Below are 19,767 nucleotides of genomic sequence, written 5' to 3'. Positions count from 1 at the left end.
TCTTGCGATGTCACATGTATGTACAGACCTCTTCCTGATGTTCTAAATGCAAAACCAAATAAAGTGTGGGACAGCAGGGAGAGTCTGTGTGAACAGTGAGGCTGGCTGCTGTTCGCCAACTGCACAGTAAAAGTCAAGCAGGAGAACACTTACCCGAGATGTACACTCTGCCCGCCAAATAACTCCTGCTTGTACTGGTCCACTGGAAGTGAGGATGAGCCGACACATGCCCAGTTTAATTTCAGTTATGAATGTGCGTCATTACACTGATCAGACAGTGCGCATGTGTGGGATTTTGAGCTTCTGAACAAGTGAATAGGGGAGTGGCTACAGCGCTGAATAGAAAAAACACTGGACTCATCAAAGTTAGACATCACGCTGGACTCAAATCAGCTCATTAGCATGAGGCGCATGGCATCTTTGTTTGTGTACATTGAGGCTACCCGGTTGTCACACCACTAAGTGAATAAATCTAAGGTAATTTTTAATAGTTAATGATTGTATATAATGAGTTATATTATAATCAAATACCCACATGACATGTTTCCTTTAAAGGGGATATCCCATCACAGACAATGGGGGCATATTGCTAGGATATGCCCCCATTGTCTGATAGGACCCGCACCAACGAGAACGGAGCTGGGAATGCTGTGGCTGGAGGACCCCGGATTTCCCAGGGTCCATCCACCCCCAATCGCAGCTTCCCGCTGCTCCCATAGAAGTGAATGGGAGCGCACCGCGCATGCGCACCCCTTGCTCCCATTCATTTCTTTGGGGCAGACGGAAACCGCTGAGCCAGCGCTCAGCTATTTAGGCAGCGCCGTAGAAATGAATGGAGGCCGGCTGCGCATGCGCAGTGCGCCCTCCATTCATTTCCTCCCTCCGTTCTCATTGTAGGTGCGTGTCCCATCCTAACCCCCATTGTCTGAGATGGGAATACCCCTTTAAGGGTTTTATGGGTCTGCAAGGTATCTCTTCAGCAGTTCAAACTTGTTTTCCACTTAGCTTTCCATTTCTGCTCAAATTCCTTACGTTTACTCCATGTACTCTTCTGGGAAATGTCATCTTAAGGGATAGCGCGTCATGTCACCATAGCAGCCAATCGCCACTTGTTCCAGTAACGTGGATTATGTAGGCAGTGATGGACCGCCATGACCCGTAACATCTCAGAAGAGTACACTGAAGAGTGATGGGAGAATGAAACAGAAAGGTTCTTCCTATAGGAATGTAATAGATGATCTAAAAAATAAATAAAAAAATAAGCTAATTGCGCAGAAAAATTGACCTATCGCTAAAGTTTATGATCATTGGGTCCTGACCACCTGGGATTCCATGGGTCCTGAGAATGAAGGGGCCTTGGCATTCATTAAGCAATGCGGCTGCTTCTCAGCCTTTCCCTGGACAGTGGCTTTCCAAGTCACCTTCTGTAGACGGGGACTGCAGCTCTGTCCTGTTCAAGTGAAAAGTTGGGTTGCTGGCTCCACTATTTGGCTGAAAAATCAATGGAAGATCTGAATTAAAATCTACCTCTCTGCGTTTTTATGGTAGCATAAATGCCACCAAATTTTCTCCAGGTATGCCTCCTACTCATCAGTGTAAACTTGTTTCCTATTGACTTCAATGTAGAATGTGCCTAAAATATGCTTCATTGAAGTGACGTGCCACTGAAGCGATTTTCAAAACTGCTTCGTTAAAATATGTGCACAAGGATGCACGTGTCCCATGGAAATCAATGGGGAGTGGCGTTTGGAACATGTATGACACCGTGTAAAACAGACGTTTTATACATGGGAATTTTGCAGAATTTTATTTTTTTTGCATGTGTGAACATAGCCTTCAGGGAAAAAACTGTGATGGATATGCAGCACTACAACAGTCCTGTGACCCCTTCATGCTCAGGGTTGGTAGAGTCTGGGATAAATCCTAATATTATGTCATCTCTTTATGAGATGGAAATACCCCTTTAAGGTGCACCATGTTGAATACTATGAATAGTCACACTGCACTGGGGTGAGTTGGGTGCACTAGTATGTCAGAATCTCCCCCCAATATATGTTGTCCAAAAAGTTTGTGTTTGCATAAATGTTTAATGTTGCACTTTTCATTACTAGTTAAATGCATCTGATGATCGTGGCATAGATATTGTCAGAGGCCCCATTTTAAGTTTTTCCAGCACAAGAACAATATTTAAGTAAGTGGATTTTTAAATGTTCTCCTATACAGTAAGTGCATGTTAACGTGTATAGCATCCCGACAGGATCTGCTAAAATCCCATTGGTGGCGCAGTTCACACGAGCTGGAAAAATATCTGTGTGGAATAATGAATGTGCTGCTGATTTTAAAAATCTACAGCTTGTTCTTCACTGCCTTGGTTGCTGCACATAGAAGCCACAGGTCAGCTCCATTGAATTACAGTGGGATTAATCCGTGTGTGGATCCACTGGCGCATCTTTGTACGGCAAATCTATTCTGTGTGAACATGGACTATATATATATATATATATATATATATATATATATATATATATATATATATATATATATAATTTTTCTTAAATTTAGCAATACTGGGTTACTAAGGCCTGATTCACATGACTCTGCTCGGGCCGTGTGTCAGCCGCATCTCCAGAACTGACCCACAGCCCCCTGACCCGAGCTGACCGCATCAGTCATTTATGAAACATTCAGTTCCAGTCTGATCGTGGGTCAACTGTACTGAGCTCGCATCATCTGAGTACAGTACACTAGACCCATGATCAGATAGAAACTGACTGTATTATAAATTACTATGATGCAGTCTGGTTGGTCTGGGATATCCTGGACTGAGCATGGTCATGTGAATCGGTCCTTAGTGACCCAGTATTGCCAAATTTGAGAATGAAGTTTAAAAAATAAAATTAAAATACCTGAACGATATCGGTTTACAAATTCATGATAGTCCATGTTCACACAGAATAGACAAACCCGAGTTTACCTTAACTAGAGAGGTTGTCTAGGTTTTCAAAGTATCTCTCCAGCAGTTCAAAATTGTTTTCCACTTAGCTTTCCATTTCTGCTCAAATTCCTTGCTTTTACTCCATGTACTCTTCTGGGAAATGTCATCTTAAGGGATAACGCGTCATGTCACCATAGCAGCCAATCGCCACTTGTTCCAGTAACGTGGATTGCAGCGTTGGACCGCCATGACCCGTAACATCTCAGAAGAGTACACTGAAGAGTGGTGGGAGAATGAAACAGAAAGGCTATTACTATCTTGTGAGCTCAGTACAATAGACCATGATCAGATAGGATTATGCAGTCAGTTCGGGTCAGGGGAGATGCGGCTGACACACGTGTAGTGTTTCCCGGATTGTGCACAGTTGTGTGAATCAGGCCTAATATCAGATCATGTATCACACTTGGGCATTAAGTCATGCACTTGCTGTAATTGATATCTACCAGAGGGGTACCAAGGCCTCTCTGGGATACTGGGCAAACATAAAAAAACATCCCAGTGAGCTACGGTGACGGAACGAATAGTAGCTTCCCATCTAGAGCATCTGAACAGATGAAGTTCCAGTTGAACAGTTCTTCCTTTTATCTCTGGAGGTCAATTATGAAGATTAAATGTAAGATAAGCACCACAGAAAGTCTTTATTTAATGCATTAAACATGGCAGTATTTCTGTAGTGCATACATGAGCTAGCTGCATAGGACTAAACCGCGTCAGTCGCATGACCCCATGTAACGTGATTGGTGCCATAATTGTTGGCAGCGGATGCTATTTAAATGGGTTATGCAGGTATATCCCACCTGATCTGTCATCTGGTATGGCAAGGCCGTAAAGCACGCTGGGCTCAGAGTCAGCAGTCCCTGAGTATCATGCATGGGTCCAACTCTAGTTGATGGGAACCTGCACGATATTCACTTGGTGCCTTGCCAACTGTCCCGTGCAGCTTGCTGTGGTGTCCCTTCATGCTGCCACCCTTTAACCGTGTGTTTCTCTTTAGCACAGAACCAATAACATTGTTTAGCCACAGCTACCCATCTATCTCTTCTCCCTCGCTGTAGATTTCATCCACTAATCATATATGATACCTAACAAGCCTGCTCTAATCTGTTCCTAATGTCTGGGTCACACCTTCCACTGTCACATACAATGTTACGGTGCCAAGTTCTTAGTCTGTATAATGGTACACTAGTGTGCGGTATAAGATGTCTAGTTTTCTTGTATCAGTATGACATCTGCCTCTCTTTGTGTTGCAGAAAGGGTTTTAAGCTTGTGATCTTAGATGAAGCAGATGCAATGACTCAAGATGCACAGAATGCTTTGAGACGAGGTAAAGTGGCACACTACTCGACTGCCATATGCCTGGAAGCGTTACAAAATTACCAGGACTCCTGAAAATCCTAGATAGACATAACAATCTGCCACGTCTTTATGCTGCAGCAGCTGAACTTGCGCAGGCAGCTTGTCTGTCGTGCTTATTGCTGCTACTGCTACCTGCTGGCTGTGATTAATGTAGTTTGGGCGTAGAGAGGAGTTCCTGTCATCATTTTAATGGGATTTAATGTTAGAATTGCTACTTTGGGGAGAGGTCTGCCATTTGTGACCATAAATCCTGCCATCCTAATTAGCCGACTGATATAATAGTTTATTTTTGTACTCATCATTCTTTTTTTTTTACAAAACAGACAAGAATAGGACATGTTCTATCTTTTTTGCAGGAATGCGGAACGTTCATCAAGATGCGGACAGCACTTGGTGTGCTGTCCGAAATTTTTGCAGACCCATTAAAATAATTGGGTCCGCATCCAATCCGCAAATAAGATGTGGACCAAAAATACGGTCGTTGAATGGGGCCTTGGACAGGTGTATTAAAGGGGATCTGTCAGATCCAAAACACCCCCAAACTAGAGTAAGGCCTCATGCACAGGACCGTTGTTGTGGTCCGCATCCGAGCCGCAGTTTTTGCGGCTCAGGTGTGGACCCATTCACTTCAACGGGGCCGCTAAAGATGCGGACAGCACTCAGTGTGCTGTCCACATCCGTTGCTCTGTTACGTAGCCCCGCAAAAAAATACTGTCCTATTCTTGTCTGTTTTGCGGACAGGAATAGGCATTTCTACAATGGGCAGCCTGTTCCGTTCCGCAAATTGCGGAAGGCACACGGACGGCTTCCGTGTTTTGCGGATCTGCAATTTGTGGACCACAAAAAAAAACGGAACGGTCGTGTGCATGAGGCCTAAGAGGTGTTTAGTGAGTCTGATTATGTAGTTTTTATCTTCATGCTCACTTGCATTCTGATACTGTGCTCCCACAAACCAGCAATAAAATGCATTGAGAGAACTCCTCTCTGAGTCCTCTCCATTTTGTGCGTGAGCTCAGGAGTCCTCTCAATGCATTTTATAGCTGGTTTGTCAGAGCACAGCGTCAGAATGCAAGTGAGTATGAAAATTACATAAGCAGACTCGGCATCACTTACATTATACACTGTGTAATCTATTTGGAGAGGGGGGGGGGGGTGTTTTAGTGCTGACAGATTCCCTTTAATGCTAAAGCCAGGGAATGATATTTTATGAATAAAACATGAGAGCTTTGCGCAGTATGTAACTGTTACGTGTTCAATTCTTTTTCTCTTAGTGATTGAGAAGTTCACAGAAAACACGAGATTTTGCATGATTTGCAATTACTTGTCAAAGATCATCCCAGCTTTACAGTCCCGATGCACAAGGTTTCGCTTTGGTCCCCTGAGCTCAGAAATGATGGTGCCCAGGCTGGAACATGTAGTTCAACAGGAGAAGTATGTAATATATTGATCTCTAAATTCCATATGCACATTGCAGAATCTCCAAATATTATGCTGTTCTTCTACCTCTTTCTTTTTCAAACAGTGTGGATATTACTCCAGATGGAATGAAGGCTTTGGTGACCCTGTCTAGTGGAGATATGCGTAGAGCTCTAAATATATTGCAGGTAAGACATAAATGCAAGTGGGGAGCTCACTGAAGATGTGGCATCTTATTTATTGGAAGCTCTGTGAAGCTGCATGTAAAAGTTCCCCTTAGTTGTGACACCAGACAGTCAATTTTACCAGTTTTTTACTTTTATATGCTACATAGGCCAAATATTCTTTGCTGATTAAAGGGGTTTTCCCGGGATTATCGATGTCCTGTCCTTGGGATAAGTCATAAATGTGTGCTGATCGGCTGTTCTGACGAGCTCTGCTGCCAGAAGTAGGCTCCATTCGTGGCACTCTAGTACTGCTCCTATTCTCTTTGGTTAGTTCATCAAGTCCTGGAAAACCTCTTTCATTTAATAATGTATCTTTGTAAGTGTCAAAGCCCCTGGCAGAACTCAACATTTCCTACTTTGTCGCCTGGACAAGGGCTGCCGCTTCTTGATACTGAACAAAACACAGCGCTGTACTTTGTCTAGTGACTATAATTAAATGACGCTGAGTTAAATGAAGGCCGTGTGACTGATGGATATGACGTCACAGGACAAGGAGGATTCCCCTGCATATCTCTTTCAAACAGCTGAACGTTCAAGGATAGATAGTCAGATATTGATGATCTCTCCTACGGATATTTATGTGTTTATTCTCTGGCTGGATGACTCAAAGATTTGAAGTTTAGACTGCTTGTTTTTAGGTTAAAAAAAGGTAATTTTTCTGACTCTGTAATTTTTGCCTATGTTCTTCAGAGTACAAACATGGCTTATGGAAAAGTGACTGAGGATACAGTATATACCTGCACTGGTCATCCACTGAGAGCAGACATTGCTAACATTCTGGATTGGATGCTAAACAAGGATTTCACCACAGCATATAAACGTATCCTTTCTTCTGTCAACAAGAGTTGTCCTGGCAATCATTGGCTGGCGTCACTTTGCCGGACAAAAACGTGCTTTCCGTGATGTGTTGTGTAAAATATTAAGAATAATTAAGTAATCGTTCAAAAAATCTAGCAGTCTGCCTATGGCTTTCTTAATTATGGAGAGTACTATGTTACGGTTTTATTACTGATGATCTATCCTGTTGATCGGACACCCAAAACCCCCACCTCTCAGCTGTTTGAGAAGGCAGCGGCAGCTCCCAGTAGCGCCGCAGCCTCCTCCCTGCATGCCAGTCACGTTACAACTATTTCACTGGCCTAGGCATAGCTCGGCCACATTCACCTCAATGGCGCAGAGCTGCACCCAGGCCACGTGACATATCCGCCACGCTACTGTTAGCGCCGCTGCCTTCTCCAAACAGCTGATTGGCTGATCATCAGTAATAAAAAGGTGTAGAACCCCATTAAAGTAGTTGTCCCATTAAAATAACTGTCAGAACAATGTGCGTCCACTAACTGAATTGTATTAAGGGTTTTGCCCTTTTAGGACTCAGCCTGTTTTAATGTTTTCGTTTTTTTTACTCCCTGCCTTCCAAGAACCATGAAATTTTTTTACTTTATTACTTTTTTTTATTAGTGTTTCCATTTATTTTACCATTTTTTGTATTGGGAAGAAAAACACAATTCCACCATTGTTTTTCGGGGGTTTGTTTTTATGGCAATCACCCTGTCCTGCAGATCAGAACTCACAGGAATATCAGATACAAATACATATATCTATAGGGAATTAGAAATATCACTGAGCAAGAAAACCCCTAAAAATGTACTTTTAATACAAATATTAGAATATAAAAACCAAACCCCAAAAGATAGTTAATATATGGATAACTTAATTTCTTGTGCATACACTTAAGATGCAACAGTCAGTGTAGTGCATATACCATATTAGAAAGCAACAGGGGCAATATACAATATGACAACTGCACATTTGATATAGCCTAAGACATGCAGTTAAATCACCAGAGGTGGTTGTTGTAAAACTCACTGTTACTTGACACCAGGTAGTCTGTAGGTTAGCAGCCGACAGGGTGGGGTGGGAAAAGGAGTACTATCCCTGAAATGTCCCTGACGGCTACCCCTGCCTTAAAGCAGAGACCCCACTTATCAGTGGCTAAACCCTCAGAGACCCTGGATGTCCCTGCTACTTTCTATACTCTTCCCGACGCATTTACCCAAAAGGAGATATCCAAATGGTTCATCAGGGGACATTCAGCACTTGGTTGATAAATAAGTGCTTCAATTGGTAGAAGAAAAACACATGATGTGGACACCAAGATAGAAATCCTAAAAGAGAGAAAACATACAGTTTATTCGAGACTTGACTGAGTTTAGAGAAAAAAGAGTTTTTAAATTTGTCAACGATACATCATGTACTCAGTCTGTAGATAATTCAACTACGGATATCAATTCAGCTGATAACAAGAGAACGCCCGGTGTTCCGGAATTTTCTGCTACCCGGAATTTTTTGCTACCCATGTCACTTCCGGTAGTGACGTGGGAGGTGTGTCTCTCACCTCGGCTTCTCATTGGCTCTGCCGGGGGTTTGTCGGCGCAGGCGCGGAGGATTCAACCATAGCGTGAACGCGCCGAGGGTAGCAGAAAATTCCAGACCACAGCTCATGCGCGAAAACCACTGCCGAAGGTAGCAGAAAATTCTGGCTTCGCGCATGCGCAGTAGGCTGGAATTTTCTGCTACCTTCGGCTCCTACTGCGCCGAGCCGTCTTTTATAGCGAGCCGAAGGTAGCATAAAATTCCGGCCCACTGTGCATGCGCGAAAAAGGATGGTTTGGCGCAGTAGCGCCGAGTCAGTTAGCAATAAAGTATAACAAAATGCAAAAATCTATACCTCTTCAGCACCTCTGTGACGTTTACTTGATAGTATTATGTCTATATTGTGGAAGATAGTTTTAAGGAAATGAAATAAAGATTTAAAATGTTATATTACCGTAGTCAGCACTTCAATCTAGACGTAATGTGGTCTGAGTGACCAATTAATAAAAATACTGTGAACGCGCCGAAGGTAGCTGAAAATCCCGGCCCACTGCGCATGCGCGAAGCCGGAATTTTCTGCTACCTTTGGTCGTTTTCTTCGCGCATGCGCAGTGGGCCGGAATTTTATGCTACTTTCGGCTCCTACTGCGCCTGCGCCGAGCTGTCTTTTTTAGCGAGCCGAAGGTAGCAGAAGATTCCGGCCCACTTCTGCGCGAAGAAGACGACCGAAGGTAGCAGAACATTCCGGCTTCGCGCAGTGGGCCGGAATTTTCTGCTACCTTCGGGGCGTTCACAGTATTTTTATTAATTGGTCACTCAGACCACATTACGTGTAGCTTGAAGTGCTGACTAATATAACATTTTAAATCTTTATTTAATTTACTTAAAACGGCTTGGCGGAAAAAGACGGCGCATGCGCGCCTAGGGTAGCAAATTTTTACAGGTCAGTGCGCAGTGTTTTCCGTAATTTGTTGCTACCTGTTCCGTTATTTTATGCGAACTGTAAAATTTAGCTATCCTTGTCACTCCCTGTTGTGAGGTAGCTGCACGGAAGGGTTTTGAAGGAGTTGTACCCACCGCTCTTACGCCTCTATGGAGTCAGGGATGTCACCGCTCTTACACCTCTATGGAGTCAGGGATGTCACCGCTCTTACACCTTTCTATGGAGTCAGGGATGTCACCGCTCTTACACCTCTGTGGAGTCAGGGATGTCACCGCTCTTACACCTTTCTATGGAGTCAGGGATGTCACCGCTCTTACACCTCTGTGGAGTCAGGGATGTCACCGCTCTTACACCTTTCTATGGAGTCAGGGATGTCACCGCTCTTACACCTTTCTATGGAGTCAGGGATGTCACCGCTCTTACACCTTTCTATGGAGTCAGGGATGTCACCGCTCTTACACCTTTCTATGGAGTCAGGGATGTCATCCCTGACTCCATAGAAAGGTGTAAGAGCGGTGACATCCCTGACTCCATAGAAAGGTGTAAGAGCGGTGACATCCCTGACTCCATAGAAAGGTGTAAGAGCGGTGACATCCCTGACTCCATAGAAAGGTGTAAGAGCGGTGACATCCCTGACTCCATAGAAAGGTGTAAGAGCGGTGACATCCCTGACTCCATAGAAAGGTGTAAGAGCGGTGACATCCCTGACTCCATAGAAAGGTGTAAGAGCGGTGACATCCCTGACTCCATAGAGGTGTAAGAGCGGTGACATCCCTGACTCCATAGAAAGGTGTAAGAGCGGTGACATCCCTGACTCCATAGAAAGGTGTAAGAGCGGTGACATCCCTGACTCCATAGAAAGGTGTAAGAGCGGTGACATCCCTGACTCCATAGAAAGGTGTAAGAGCGGTGACATCCCTGACTCCATAGAAAGGTGTAAGAGCGGTGACATCCCTGACTCCATAGAAAGGTGTAAGAGCGGTGACATCCCTGACTCCATAGAAAGGTGTAAGAGCGGTGACATCCCTGACTCCATAGAAAGGTGTAAGAGCGGTGGGTACAACTCCTTCAAAACCCTTCCGTGTGGCTACCTCACAACAGGAAGTGACAAGGATAGCAAAATTTTACAGTTACCATAAAATAATGGAACAGGTAGCAACAAATTACGGAAAACACTGCGCACTGACCTGTAAAAATTTGCTACCCTACCCTAGGCGCGCATGCGCCATAGCCCTTTATTGTTAACTGGACTCGGCGCTTCTGCGCCACGCCGTCTTTTTCCGCGCATGCTTAGTGGGCCGGAATCTTCTGCTACCTTCGGCTCGCTAAAAAAGACTGCTCGGCGCAGGCGCAGTAGGAGCCAAAGGTAGCATAAAATTCCGGCCCACTGCGCATGCGCGAAGCCGGAATTTTCTGCTACCTTCGGTCGACTTTTTCGCGCATGCGCAGTGGGCCATAATTTTATGCTACCTTTGGCGCGTTCACGCCACTGCGCATGCGCGAAGAAGACGACCAAAGGTAGCAGAAAATTCCGGCTTTGCGCATGCGCAGTAGGCCGGAATTTTCTGCTACCTTCGGCGCGTTCACAGTATTTTTATTTGGTCACTCAGACCACATTACGTCTAGCTTGAAGTGCTGACTAATATAACATTTTAAATCTTTATTTCATTTCCTTAAAACTATCTTCCACAATATAGACATAATACTGTCAAGTAAACGTCACAGAGGTGCTGAAGAGGTCTAGATATTTGCATTTTGTTAAACTTTATTGTTAACTGACTCGGCGCTACTGCGCCAAACCGTCCTTTTTCGCGCATGCGCAGTGGGCCGGAATCTTATGCTACCTTCGGCCGTGGTTTTTGCGCATGCGCAGTGGTCCAGAATTTTCTGCTACCCTCGGCGCATTCACGCTATGAGTGAATCGCCTGCGCCGACAAACCCCCAGCAGAGCCAATGAGAAGCCGAGGTGAGAGACACACCTCCCACATCACTACCGGAAGTGACGTGGGTAGCAGAAAATTCCGGAACACCGGCAAAGCCTCCAGGACAAAGTCTCAGTTTAGGGGGAGGGGCAAGAGAAGATGGCCAGTGCGAGGGGCAAGGGTTGGGGCAAGACAACAGGGCAATATCCCATTCCCAGCCTCCAGAATCAAGGACAGGAAAATTGTCATCTGTTGGTGTCTGTGTCCTCTGCCTCTTCATCCTCCTCCTCCTCCTCCTCTTCTTTTTTAGAGGGGAGCATGGGTTCGTTGCCGTACCAACTCGGAGGGAGGGAGGGAGGGAGGAGCTGTACAGAAACATGGAAAGTCGAAATAACCCAACAGGAGTATCAGATCATTAATTTATCGACACACACATTAAAATGTATTAGAAGAAAGGGTTCTATCCAAAGGTCTATCCTTTGTACCAACAACTAAGTTCAGTGCGTTTAACTGGATCAAGGATATTAATTTATTCATACGTAAGTTGAAGTGGAGGAAATTTTATAAAACTCATGATAGAGAAACATGTACCAAATTGGGGATTAATGTCGAGGATCTTGAGAGAGTTCGTACTCTGAACTCTCTTTTGATCGATAACGAACGTCCCTCTGGTACAGGTCGTTTCACTTCCCTGAGAGAGAAAAGCACCAAGATGCCTCCCCCACAGGATAATCCAGCATTAGATATCTTTTTGAATCTGGTGGTTGAGCACATTGAGAGGATTCCTGAATATAATCCTTGCAGTGTAGGGAACCTTGATAAATACGAACTAACAGCCCTTAAGAACCTGGAGAATGATTCCTCCCTAATTCTTAAACCTTCGGATAAGGGAGATAATATTGTACTAATGGACCATCGAGTATACTGTAAAATAGGCTTCAATCTTTTAAGCGACAGGACCTGTTACAGGGTACTTGCTGGTAATCCTACTTCTGAATATTTGGCTAAACTGGAGACTGTGCTGTTACAGGCTTTTGCAGATAACTTCATCTCTAGTGATGAACTCAAATTTCTGATACCAAAATATCCTCAGGTCCCCACCTTCTATGCATTGCCCAAGATCCATAAAGTTTTCCCTCCCCTGAAGGGCCGTCCTATAGTATAAGGGGTTGATTCTATCACCCAAAACATGAGCGTGTACATTGATGAGATCCTCCGTCCCTTTGTGGTCTCCCTCCTGTCGTATCGTAGGGATACTACTGATCTTATGTTGAAAATTGATAATATCACGATTGGTGATAATGTATACTTGGCCTCTATTGATGTGAAGGCCTTATACACTAGTATCCCACATGATAGTGGTCTTTGTGCAGTAACACATTTTCTTAAATCTAGGGGTAACCAGTTTCAGGCACACAATTCATTTGTTCTTACAATTTTACAATTTCTACTCGCGAATAACTACTTCCTGTTTGAGTCCCGATACTACCACCAGCTCAGGGGCACGGCTATGGGGAGTCCTTGTGCCCCCAGTTATGCCAGTCTGCTCCTGGGCTGCTGGGAGGACACGATGGTCTTTACTGATGAGTGTAATAAATTGCATGTTGTCTTCTGGGGTCGCTACATAGACGACATTTTGATTCTTTGGGATGGTTCAGTCCCTAAATAATAACACTGTAGGCCTTAAATTCACCTTTGAAATCGAATCGCAAAGTATAGCTTTTCTCGATATTGGTATAACTAAGGCCAATGGTGAATTACATATCGCCACCTATCGTGAACCAACATCTACTAATAGTTTATTGCGGTGGAATAGCTACTATCCCATGAATCTAAAAGAGGGATCCCCAAGGGACAATATTTGAGAACACGAAGGAACTGTTCATCTATTGAATCCTTTAGGGTACAAGCTAAAGACATGCAAAACAGATTTACCCAACGGGGGTATCCTCCTGAGGTTTTGAGAGAAGCTTTTCATTTCTCCCTTCATAGGCATAGACAATCCTTACTATCTCCACGGGATTGGCCCATTTCTGACAAAACGCGATGAGAATTATTGGTACCTATGATGTCCAAAATCAGAAAATCTTAGGGATTCTGAGAAGATTCTGGGGCATTCTTTCTGATTCGGACCTGAGACATTTTGCCCCCTAAACCATTGATTTACGTATAGAAGGGGCAGGTCCCTCAGGGACAGACTAATTCATAGTCATTATCAAGCACCCCCCCAGACAGGTCATGGCTCAGTCGGAAATTGTGTGGGACCTATAGATGTGGAAGTGATTGTATTTGTTATCCACTTCTCTTTAAATCGAAGAGTTTCTCTAGTGCATCCACTGGAATAAGTTATGTGATGAGGGATTTTGCCAATTGCAGAACCAAAGTAGTTTATTTATGTACTTGCCCTTGCCCACTTAATTATGTGGGCAAAACCAAAAGGGAGCTGAGAGATCACATTGGTGATATTAAAAATCCGAGAGATAAACTGGTAGCAAGACACGTTTTGGAATATCATTTTGACGATTTTAGAGCCATGCGTTTTCAGGTGATTGAGGTGGTGCGTGAATTCCCCTAGGGGTGGGGATTGGGACAAAAGCATCCTTTGTAAGTAGGCCCAGTGGATTCATCGGTTGAGAACTGTGAATCCACTGGGTCTCAATGAACAGATCTCCTACTCCTGTTTCCTGTAGCCAATATGTCTTAACACAGTGTTAGTTATATGGTGAGTATCTGGGCACCTAGTCAGTGTACAGACCGTTATCCTGCCTCTCTATCCTAGCCAAAAATAAGGGCATTTATGTGTGTACACCTTTTTTGCGGGACACTCTGGGTCCCTTTACCATGTGATGGATACCAGCAGTTATTACCTTTTATATGTCCCTCTTATACTCCCCTCATTAGGGCACCTTATTTGCTCTCTGTTGAGCGTTGCATAATGAGAGCGCTGGCTTATATTGCGTCCTGTAACCATAGCAGCGCTCTGACTTCTGGTCCACCTCGCATCTGTGACATCCCATCCGCCCGGTTTATTATTTCTAATGCAGCGTCTGTACTTAATTAATCTCTTACCTATTGTCCTTTTACATATCTACTTTTCTATGATGCTGAAAGGGGTTTGTTCTGTGGATTTGAATATTATCAGTAATTGCCAGCCGATCACGTGACCGGAAGTGACGTCAGACGCGTGAATTTCAGTAGATCTTTAAAAGGAGACACTGGTGTGATTGCTGTTGCGCTCCTTTCTATCTTGGTGCCCACATCATGTGTTTTTCTTCTACCACTTGCAGCACTTATTTGTCAACTAAGTGCTGAATGTCCCCTGATGAACCATTTGGATATCTCCTTTTGGGGAAATGCGTCGGGAAGAGTGTAGAAGCTAGGGACATCCAAGGTCTCTGAGGGTTTAGCCACCGATAAGTGGGGTGGGTGCTCTGCTTTTAGGCAGGGGTAGCAGTCAGGGACATTTCAGGGATAGTACACCTTCCCCACCTTGTCGGCTGCTAACCTACAGACAACCTGGTGTCAAGTAACTGTGAGTCTTTCATTACTTGGAGACTATCAGGTGTCAAGTAACCGTGAGTTTTACAACAACCACCTCTGGTTATTTAACTGCATGTCTTATGCTATATCAAATGTGCAGTTGTCATATTGTAGATTGTCCCTGTTGCTTTCTAATATGGTATATGCACTACACTGACTGTTGCATCTTAAGTGTAGGCACAAGACATTAAGTTATCTATATATTATCTATGTTTTGGGGTTTGGTTTTTATATTCTAATATTTATATTAAAAGTACATTTTTATTTATTTTTTGCTCAGTGACTGTCCTGCAGATCAGTAAGATTACAGCGCTACAAAAAATATATAGTTCCTATGTGAAGGGGCAGGGAAGGGGTTGCGGTTACCTTGACTTGAAGCAAGGAGGCTGCTGCCCCCTTGACTTCAAGCCTGACTAGAAAATAGCACGGATGGAGGATAAAAGAACGTTTTTCATACTTCTGCCTAATCAGAATGCAGTAAGAAAATCATAATTCAAAACTTATTGCCAGCTCCTTGAAGGTACTGCTGGTGGTTTGGGATGGCTTTTGCCGTTGACAGGTTCCCTTTAAGGAGTCGGTTAGCGGTCTGCTAAAGAATCGCCCTAGTACCTCTGCAGTTGCATCTAATCCCCCCTCCAGTGACAGTGATGTACTTTCAGGATTGGAGGATATGGGAGAATGGCTTTCATCTAATGAATCCTCTGATGATAAAGCCGCAGGGAAGCCGCTCTTTCATGCAGAGAACATTAACTCTCTAGTCAAAGCAGTAAGAGCTACCATGGGCTTAGATGACCAGAAGCCACCGCAGTCTGTTCAGGACTCTATGTTTGAGGGTCTGGACCCCAAGAGAAGGAAGGTCTTTGAATTGCATAGAAATATTCAGGCAGTCATTGCTAAGGAATGGAGAAATCCTGATAGAAAGTTTTTTATTCTTTCCTCTGTTAAACATAAATATCCTTTTGATGAAGAAGTGTCTGCCTCTTGGGATAGGGCCCCAAAACTTGATGCCCCAGTAGCTAAGATGTCTTTTGAGGATATGGGTTCTCTTAAAGATCCGATGGACAAAAGGGCATAAATGTATTTAAAGAAGAATTGGAAAGCCTCAGCGGGGGCCTTTAAATCGGCAATCGCCGCCACTTCTGTAGCGAGATCCCTAAATGCTTGGATGGGGGAGCTGGAGGCTCACATAAAAGGGGGTACCCCTAGGGAGCAGTTATTATTTTCTTTCCCTACTATATACAATGCTCTGGATTTCCTGGCCAATGCTTCCGCTGACTCATTAAGGTCATCTGTCAGAGCTTCCGCCTTATCCAACTCTGCTCATAGAGCTATCTGTTTAAAAAGCTGGAATGGAGATGCTAGCTCTAAAGCGAAGCTTTGCGCCATTCCGTGTCAGGGTGAATACTTAGTTGGGCCGATCCTTGATGATTTACTTGAAAAAGCCTCTGATAGAAAAAAGGGCTTTCCTTCCACCAGTCAGCAGCCCCCTAGGAGATGCTTCCGTCCCAGGTTTAATACAGAAGGTTTCAGGAGGAAGGATAGAACTAGACAGTTTGCGGGAGCAGCTAAGAAGTGTAAGGGGTTTCTTTTTTTCCAGGTCAGATGCCTCAAAGAAACAGCCCCAATGAATCGGAAGTACCGATATTATTGGCCGATATTCAGGATTTTGTACATTATCGGCATCTAACCTTGCCAATATATTGATAATGCGTATATAGAGAATACTAGTGAGCGCTTCCATTATGGAGCGGGGAAGAAGCGCAGCAAGCGCTTCCGATACTCACCCTCCCTGGTCTTCTTTGATGGGGCCCGTGCTGCACTGTCCTGACCCCGTACAGCGTCGGGATGTAGTGCGCGCACTATGACCTGACGCTGCACCGGAGAACACAGGGGAGCGAGAACACAGGGGAGCGAGACGCCGGACCCGGAGATGAAGAGGAGCCGCGGCGCAGGAGAGGTGAGGAGTTTATTTTATTAATCTGATAGGGGTTAATAAAGGTCTGATAGGGGTTAATAAAGGTCTGATAGGGGTTAATAAAGGTCTGATCTGAGGTCTGATAGGGGTTAATAAAATCAGTGAGATGGGGGATGGTGTGGAAATTGGCATTTGGCACTAGAATGTTATAAATTGCCTACCAACTAAGGGCTTTATTAATTTATAATTTACATTTATAATATACTAGTGCCAAATGCAAATTTCCACCACCTCTGTGACTACCAACGAATATAATATATATTATGAGATATAAAATATCAGTATAAATTATCGGCTATCAGCCTGAAAGTTCACAGATTATCGGTATCTTCTCTAAAAAAATCAATATCGGACGATCCCTAATGTGTACGCTCTCTGGATGCAGAGATTCATCTATCACCTCACTCTGATTTCTTTGGAGTGGTGGATGGATCTCCAAAATCTACAGAGAGGGGTTCCGTGGCGCAGAGAAGCAGTCCTTCCCTTGACCATGAATGGGGAGCCCATGTGGAGTCTCTTCTGTTGCAGGGGAGCAGTCTCACAATTTCAAAGAACTGAATGCAATCCGGTTAGCATTGAGACAGTCTCCCGATCATCAGGGGCAGAAACGTCAGAATCTATTCAGACAATGTGACAGCAGTAGCGTATGTCAACAGGCAGGGAGCAGAGTCTGAGGGCCCTAAGCCACCAGATTTTCAATCTAGCAGAAGACTCTCTCTTGTCTCTTTCTGTAGTACATCTAAAGGGAGTGGACAATGTGAAAGCAGATTTCCTCAGCGGTCATCATCTATGCCAGGGAAAATGGTCACTAGACCAGAGGGTTTTCAACCAGATTTCAGCCTTATGGGATGTCCCGGAGATAGACCTTTTTGCCACCAGGTCAAACAGAAAGTTGAGGGAGTTCTTTTACCTTTCCCCAAAGGAGCATCCAAAGGCAGTGGACGCTTTGGCTCAATCCTGGAAGAAGGGCCTTCTTCATGCCTTCCCCCCTCTAAAGCTGTTACCAAGAGTCTTCAAATCAGGGAGTAAAGCAACGCGGTCATAGTGATAGCCCCCTTTTGGCCAAGGAGGGTTTGGTTTTCTTGGCTCCGCAGGATGTCGATAGCCACCCCTTGGGTTCTTCCCGTATTCCAGGGACTTCTAGTTCATCGTCCAATCTTTCACACAGAAGTAAAAAATCTTCACCTGACTGCCTGGCTATTGAGCGGGAGCTTTTGAGGAAAAGAGGGCTCTTGGAGGATATTATCACTACTCTGTTGGCGAGTCGTAAGAGGGTCACTTCAGATATCTATTTGAGAGTTTGGAGGGCTTTTTACATATTTGTCAGTAGACCGGTGGACGTGCTAGAGGTTCCAGACATTCCACTTGTATTGAAATTTTTTACAGGAGGGTTGGAGAAAAAAAGCTTAGACCTAGCACTTTAAAAGTGCAGATTTCAGCATTAAAGGGCTTCTGTCACCCCACTAAAGTAAATTTTTTTTTTTTTGGGCTAGTTAAATTACTTATATTGCGATATATGAAAATATAATGGTCTTACTTACTTTGATTCAGCAGTTTCTTCTAAAAACGAAGTTTTATAATATGTAAATTAGGTCTCTACCAGCAAGTAGGGCGGCTACTTGCTGGTAGCAGCTGCAGAAAACCGCCCCCTCGTCGTGTTGATTGACAGGGCCAGCCGGGATCTCCTCCTCCGGCCAGCCCTGTCGGCATTTCAAAAATCGCGCGCCTGTGTTCATTCGGCGCAGGCGCTCTGAGATGAGGAGGCTCGCCTCCTCAGAACTCCCTCAGTGCGCCTGTGCCGATGACATCACCGAAATAGAAGACGTCATCGGCGCAGGCGCACTGAGGGAGTGCTGAGGAGGCTAGCCTCCTCATCTCAGAGCGCCTCCGCCGAATGAACACAGGCGCGCGATTTTTGAAATGCCGACAGGGCTGGTAGAGACCTAATTTACATATTATAAAACTTTGTTTTTAGAAGAAACTGCTGAATCAAAGTAAGTAAGACCATTATATTTCATATAATCACAGAAGCCCTTTAAGTGCCTTATTTCCGTTTAAATTACCAAATCATCCTTGGGTTAAGAGGTTTGTTACTGCTTTATCTAAGTTATCCCCAGTCTGTAAAGATAGAGTTCCTCCCTGGGATTTAAAGGGCTTCTGTCACCCCACTAAAGTCTTTATTTTTTTATATTTTTTTTTGGCTACTTAAATTCCTTATACTGCGATATATCAATATATAATGCTCTTACTCATTTTCGTTCAGTAGTTTCTTAAAAAAAACGGACTTTTATAATATGTAAATTACCTCTCTACCAGCAAGTAGGGCGGCTACTTGCTGGTAGCAGCCGCATCCTCCTTGCATAAAGACGCCCCCTCCTCATGTTGATTGACAGGGCCAGCGAACGCGCTCGTCCTCTGACTGGCCCTGTCAGGCGCACTGAGAGGAGGACGCTCGCTCGGCTGCTCCATCCTCAATGTGCCTGCGCCGATGACGTCACATCTACACCAGGCGCACTGAGGAAGGAGCGGCCGAGCGAGCGTCCTCCTATCAGTGCGCCTGCGCCGACTGAAAACCAGTACGGCGAAGGCGCGAGATTTAAAACACAGACAGGGCCAGTCAGAGGACGAGCGCGTTCGCTGGCCCTGTCAATCAACATGAGGAGGGGGCGTCTTTATGAAAGGAGGATGACTTTAGGGGGGTGACAGAAGCCCTTTAAACGTAGTGCTTTCGGCTTTCACTTCAGATTCTTTTGAGCCTATCAGTACAATTTCCCCTAAGATGCTGTCTCTAAAACTTGCTTTCTCGCCCATATTCATTGGGGGACACAGAAACCGTGGGTATAGCTATGTCCTCTAGGAGGCGTTGACACTTGTAAAAGCTGTTAGCTCCTCCCTGGCAGCTATACCCCCTCCAGCCTGGAGAGAGAGCTTCAGTTTTTACTAGTGTCAATAGGAGGCAAGACCTCCCTGCTCTGCAGGGATCTCCTGAAGATTTTTTATTTTAATTTATTTTTTTCCTT

General features: G+C 44.5%; 1 protein-coding gene across 1 annotated transcript in view; it reads left to right on the top strand.

Moving 5' to 3' along the window:
* RFC5 (replication factor C subunit 5) overlaps positions 1-19,767 on the top strand; it is a 68,263-nt gene that overhangs the window by 16,371 nt on the left and 32,125 nt on the right. The window contains exons 4-8 of the mRNA XM_040416033.1: positions 2,112-2,191; positions 4,246-4,319; positions 5,623-5,782; positions 5,874-5,955; positions 6,685-6,814. Coding sequence (XP_040271967.1) covers positions 2,112-2,191; positions 4,246-4,319; positions 5,623-5,782; positions 5,874-5,955; positions 6,685-6,814 — 526 coding nt within the window. The remainder of the gene's footprint in view (positions 1-2,111; positions 2,192-4,245; positions 4,320-5,622; positions 5,783-5,873; positions 5,956-6,684; positions 6,815-19,767) is intronic.

This window comes from Bufo bufo, chromosome 2 (genome assembly GCF_905171765.1).
Source record: "Bufo bufo chromosome 2, aBufBuf1.1, whole genome shotgun sequence".
Taxonomy (NCBI): domain Eukaryota; kingdom Metazoa; phylum Chordata; class Amphibia; order Anura; family Bufonidae; genus Bufo; species Bufo bufo.
This window is presented reverse-complemented; position numbering and strand designations above follow the sequence as displayed.